Here is a 6,043-nt window from a genome sequence, read left to right as displayed (position 1 = left end):
AGTGGGAGCTCTCCTATTCCTACTCATTTTGGGCTCTTTTTCTCTTGCTAGCCCAGCTCCTTGTTCCTCATCATTTGTTGAATTCTCCTCTAGACTTGGTTCTGATGGCCCAATATTGTCTGAGTTAGATGGAGATCTATCAACTATCCCTCCTTCCAACACGACCTTGTCTTCAAGGTCAATTTCAGGGAACAACTTCAACAAGTCATCGAGAAACTCCCAAGTTGTCTCATCTCTACTGGCTCCTTCCCAATCTACCAATACTTGAATTCGATTCCCCTCCAGAGCTGAAATAGAGCGGCGACCTAAGATTGCCAATGGCCGTGGCTGCAAGGACGGAGGTAGCTCAGGAGATGCAGGAATGGTGAGGGGTGGCTCTCCGTGGAATGGCTTTAGCACAGAAACATGAAAGACGGGATGTAAGGCACATGAAGGGGGCAAACGCAAACGGTATGCCACTTCTCCCACTCTCTGAGTAACCTGATAGGGCCCATAAAAACGCTTCTGCAGTTTGTTGTATGAGTTGTGTGTGAGGGAATGCTACCGGTAAGGGTGTATCTTAAGAAGGACCCAATCCCCCACCTGAAACTACCGTTCACGGTGATGCAAATCTGCTTGTTTTTTCATCTTCTCCTGAGCCTGTTGCAGTGAAAAATGCAACTCTCTATGCAAAGCCTCTCTGACCCGCAAAAATTCATCCACAGCAATAACCGTAGTCATCCCGGGTTGATAACCAGGTAGGGTACGCATCGGAAACCCATAGAGAGCCTCATGAGGTGACATTTCCAGGGAGGAATGATAGGAACTATTGTAACATAGCTCTGCCCAGGACAAATAACAAGACCAATTTTGTGGGAAGGAATGGGTGAAAACATGAAGGTACTGTTCCAAAGTCCTGTTCACCACCTCAGTTTGGCCATCACTCTGAGGATGGTAGGCCGTGCTATAATGCAATTTAGTGCCACTAAATTCAAACAAGCTCTTCCAGAATTTACTAAGGAAAATAGGATCGCGGTCGGATACCATTGTCATAGGGAAGCCATGAAGTTTAACCACTGAATTAATAAAAACCTGAGCAGCCTCTCTTGCTGTAAATCCTGGTTTTAGGGTCGAGAAATGTCCCACTTTACTGAAACGATCTACCACCACCAAAATCGCAGTGAATTCGGTAGATTTGGGAAGCTGAACAATGAAATCAAGAGAGATTTCTACCCACGGTCTCTCCGGTATCGGAAGAGGCTGTAGTAGCCCCTGGAGTTTGGCAGTCACATACTTAGTGAGTTGACAATCTGTACATTGTTCAACAAAGTGTTGGACATCAGTTCTCATCTCTGGCCAAAAGAAGAGATCCGCTAAGAATTTGTAGGTCTTAAGGATGCCACCATGACCTCCTCAAACCGAAGCATGAAGTTCCTGTAAGAGTAGCTCTCTCAACCCCCCGAAATCGGGAACCCATACTTTCCCGCGATACATCATTACGCCATCTATCTCTGTATAATCCGAGCTGAGTTTGCCATCCCTGAATTGCTTGTGAAGTTTCTGCATCTTATCACAAGTTTCATTAGCCTCCTTAAGAGACTGTAAGAGGGAGGATTAGACCGTTGAGAAGCTTTGGAGTACCCCCTGAGACTGTATAACAGGATGTCTGGAAAGAGCATCCGCTGCCTGGTTAAGGCGGCCCGCTCGGTACTCAATCTCGAACTCGTATCCTAATAATTTGGCAAGGTAGTATTGCTGGTCAGGGGTTAGCACCACCTGGGTCAATAGCTCACGCAGTCCTTGATGGTCTGTTTTAATAATGAACTTCCTACCCAAAAGATAGTGGCGCCATTTAGCTACACCTTGGGTGATTGCATAGAGCTCTCGGATGTACGCAGACGCAAGAGTCATCTTTATGGTTAACTTCTTACTAAAATAGGCAATTAGGTGGCCCTTTTGGGACAGCACCGCCCCAATACCTCGATGAGATGCATCGGTCTCTACCGTGAATTGTTGTGAAAAATCTGGTAGCGCCAAGATAGGTGTTTGCATCATTGCAGACTTGAGGTGATGAAAGGCTTGCTCCGCTTCTGTCCCCCAATGAAAATTGTTCTTTTTGAGAAGCTCAGTCAAGGGGTGAGCAACTTGGGCATACATAGCAACAAATCGACGGTAGTATCCCGTAAGTCCTAAAAACCCCCTCTGCTGTTTCAACGTTGAAGGTCTCGGCCATGTTTGGACTGCCTCAATCTTAGATGGGTCCACCTTGACCCCTTCCACACACACAATGTGTCCCAAGTAATCCACCTGATTTTGGCCGAAAAGACACTTAGAACACTTAGCAAATAGTTGGTGTTTAGCCAAAAGGGCCAATGTGAGCCGAAGGTGGTCTAGGTGCTCCTCACGGGTTTTGCTGTAGATAAGGATATCATAAAAAAAAAACAGCAATAAACTTTCGGAAATAGGGTTGAAAGACTTTGTTCATGGCTGCCTGAAATGTAGATGGGGCATTGATGAGGCCAAAAGGCATCACTTCAAACTCATAGTGCCCTTGATGCGTGCGAAAAGCTGTCATGGGAATGGAGGATTCACTCATCCGGATCTGGTGGTACCCCGATCGTAAGTCGATCTTGGAGAAATACTCTGCTTCGAACAATTCATCTAATATCTCGTCAATAGTGGGGATAGAAAAATTGTCGCGGATGGTTATGGAGTTAAGGGTACGATAGTCAACGCAAAAGCGCCAACTGCCATCTTTCTTCTTCACTAATAGCACTGGGCTAGAGAATGCACTCTAGCTATCTCTAATTACTCCAGAGTCTAACATCTCGGCCACCAAACGCTCAATCTCTTCCTTTTAAAAGTGAGGGTAGCGGTAAGGTCTTACACTAACTGGCTGGAACCCGGCGCCAAGTTAATTGTGTGATTAATGGTGCGGTGAGGAGGTAGTTGAGTTGGTTCATCAAACACCTGAGCATACTCCTCAAGGATCTCTTGTACTTCAGCCACAATAGGTGTTGGAGCTTCCTTTTCAGGTTCTACTAGCTTGAGATGATAAAAGGGTCGTTACTGCTGCTGCACTCATCATTTTCTGCAGCATGCGGTTGCTGATGGCCTCGCTTTGGAGTAAGCGATCCCCTTGCAACTTAATCTGTCGCCCATCAACTTCAAACTCCATGGTCAATAACCTATAGTGAGTGGTCACAAAGCCTAAACACATCAGCCACTGCACCCCTAAAACAATGTCTGCACCCTGTAAATCCAACACAAATGTATTGATATTGAATTGATAACCTTGCATCACAAGAGGAAGATTTTCGCAAGAAGCTTTACACCCAATAACATCTCCATTACCCACCAGCACTTGCAATGGATTAGTTTGTTTAATTGGGAACTTCAGCTTCTCGGCCACGCTTGTTTTCACAAAATTGTGAGAACTTCCCCTATCAATTAGCACCATCACAGCATTCCATTGGTATGTCCCTTTCAAGCGAAAGGTTGTGGGTTGGTACTGTCCCACCATGGCATTAAAACTGATCTCAGGCTGCACTATAGTCACCTCCACCGAATTCGCCTCATCAGGTGTTTGCACCACTGCTGGCACCGATTCTTTAAGTATTTCTTGCATTTCTTCGTCTCCAATTAACAGGTAGCAAGAGGTTTTACACCTATGGCCAGGTGTCCATTTGTCTTCACAATAATAGCATAAACCTTTGGCCCGCTTTGCTTTAATTTCTGCTATCGATAGTTTCTTAAAAGGTGGGTCATGGTTATTTTCTAATTAGAATGGGTGATATGAGAGGATTGCAGAGGCACAGGAGAAGGGATGGGTTTCAGCGGAAGGTTACGGTTGTTAGTAGAAAGGGAATGAGTGATTGTGTGACTTGGTTTTGGGATATTAGCAAGGGGTTTGTGAAATGAGATAGCAGCATGTTTTTGCTCATGTAGTTTTGCTAATGAGACTGTAGTGACATAAGAAGTGGGTTTGGCTAACAACAATTCACATTTCAAATAATCCTGGAGACCAGCTACAAACAAGGAAATTAACCATTCTTCGCTTAACCCGGTTACCTGGTTTGTGAGCTCTTCGAATTGGCTTTGATACTCTGCAACGGTGTTGGTTTGTTTCAGTTCTTTACGAGCGGCTTTGGGATCGTAAAACTGGTGCTGTCCAAATCGCTCTAGCAACGCATCCAAAAAACCCTCCCAAGTGTATGAAATGTGGTTATTGACCCCCAGCGGTACCACGAATAAGCTGCTCCAGTGAGATGGAAGGAAATCATTCGGATCCTCATGTCTACAGGCACATCAAACCATTCAAAGTATTCTCGCGCCTCGAACACCCACTCTTCCACTTTCTCACTGTCAAAGCTTGCGAGCTCTACCTTCGTTCCTCGTCTCCCTTGGAAAATCGGTTGAGCGGTGCGACTGAATGAAGAGTGTTGCAACTCCTCGTCCTCAGAGTCACCCGCTACCTTCTTTAATTTCAGAGCATCCTTTAGCATCCCACGGATCTCACGCAAAGACCCTTCTAGACCGTCCATGCGATCGTTTGTGGAGGAAACTTGACTAGCGATCTCCACATGGCTTCTCTGTAATGCGGCCAATTCATGTTGGTGGCGGAGTTCATCGGGATTCACCATCCTCTCTCAATGAAAGCACCACTTGTTACACCTGAATTTGCATATAATAAAACAGTAGAAGAATGCACAGGATAGAAATAGAAGAAGAAGAGAGTTTGTTATTGAATGGTAACAGATGTTCAGGTGTAGCCCCTTTTCGAGTAAGGGAAAACTCCTCCAAGACTCACGTCTTAATTCTTTTCTACGTAACATGTGAGAAAGACTCTCTTCACTATATACTCTTTCACACTCTCTAGCTAACTTCTCCACCTCAGTAGGGGAATAATTCTCTGGTTCACACTCTCACTTAGACACATAGTCCCCCATCTAAGTGGGAGCTCTCCTATTCCTACTCATTCTGGGCTCTTTTTCTCTTGCTAGCCCAGCCCCTTGTTCCTCATCGTTTGCTGAATTCTCCTCTAGGCTTGGTTCTGATGGCCCAATATTGTCTGAGTTAGATGGAGATCTATCAGATTGTTTTAAAAATCTAAATTTATTAATAGACTAAGTTCAGATTTACAAATTAGTATATTAGTCTATTAGAACTATTTGAACCTATTGAAATATAAATAAATATAAATAATTTTTTATAAATAAAAATTGTTAAATATTTATTTTTATTATATTTTATTATAAATACTTTTGTATATATATTTTAAATATTTTTAAAATTTAGATAACTTTAAAGATATTAAATTTGTCATATTACATATAAGTAATTAGGGATAAGTATTGTTTTAGTCCCTAACGTTGAGGATCAGAATCGAAACCATCCCTGATGTAATTTTTTTATTTAAAATCGTCCTTATTGTTACATTTTATTTTAAAATTGTCTTTTTTAATAATTTTTTTTATAAATGACAAAACTACCTTTTTTTATAAATTGTTATTTTAAATAAAAAAATATAAAATACAATAAAATAAAAGACACGAGGGGGAGGGGAGAAGGGGGACGGTGCCGGCAAAGTTCGGAGTTGCCATCGCTGTCACAATTCAGAGAGAGAGCTTCTGCTTCTGCACCACTGTTCCTCACTACCGCGTTCTCACCACTGCTCCTCGCCGCCTCGTCGCTACATCTCGTCGCTGCTCTTAGCCACTTGGCCGCTTTTGCTTCTTGCTTCGGTCTCTGTTTCTGCTTCATCTTCTGCTTCTTCTGGGTCTGCTTGAGTGCTTCTGCTTCTGCATCTTCTACTTCGTCTTCTGCTTTTTGCTTCTGCTTGAGTACTTCTGTCTTTTGCATTTTTTGAGTCTGCTTCTGTTTTTACTTCTAATCTGATTTTGATTTGTTATTTTCTAATTTTATCATTGTTGTGTGTTGATTTGTTGAATTTGGATTTGAATAATGGATTTGTTCATTATAATCCCTAATTCTCCAATTTTTATTGTTGGTTTTATTTTTATTTTGATTTCTGGATTGTTGTTGCTTTTTTTTTGTTTTTGAA

General features: G+C 42.7%; 1 protein-coding gene across 1 annotated transcript; it reads right to left on the bottom strand.

The window, feature by feature from the left end:
* Window positions 1–1,392: 1,392 nt before the first annotated feature.
* LOC140184254 (uncharacterized) lies at window positions 1,393–4,622 on the bottom strand. The gene is made up of 4 exons (XM_072234571.1): window positions 4,225–4,622; window positions 3,050–3,647; window positions 1,621–2,286; window positions 1,393–1,578 (listed from the first exon to the last, which is right to left on the bottom strand). Exons 1-4 carry the CDS (start codon window positions 4,620–4,622, stop codon window positions 1,393–1,395), a joined length of 1,848 nt encoding a protein of 615 aa, XP_072090672.1.
* Window positions 4,623–6,043: the final 1,421 nt, after the last annotated feature.

Source organism: Arachis hypogaea, chromosome 4, assembly GCF_003086295.3.
Source record: "Arachis hypogaea cultivar Tifrunner chromosome 4, arahy.Tifrunner.gnm2.J5K5, whole genome shotgun sequence".
Classification (NCBI taxonomy): domain Eukaryota; kingdom Viridiplantae; phylum Streptophyta; class Magnoliopsida; order Fabales; family Fabaceae; genus Arachis; species Arachis hypogaea.
The sequence above is the reverse complement of the archived record's forward strand: the minus strand, read 5'-3'. Positions and strand labels throughout refer to the sequence as shown.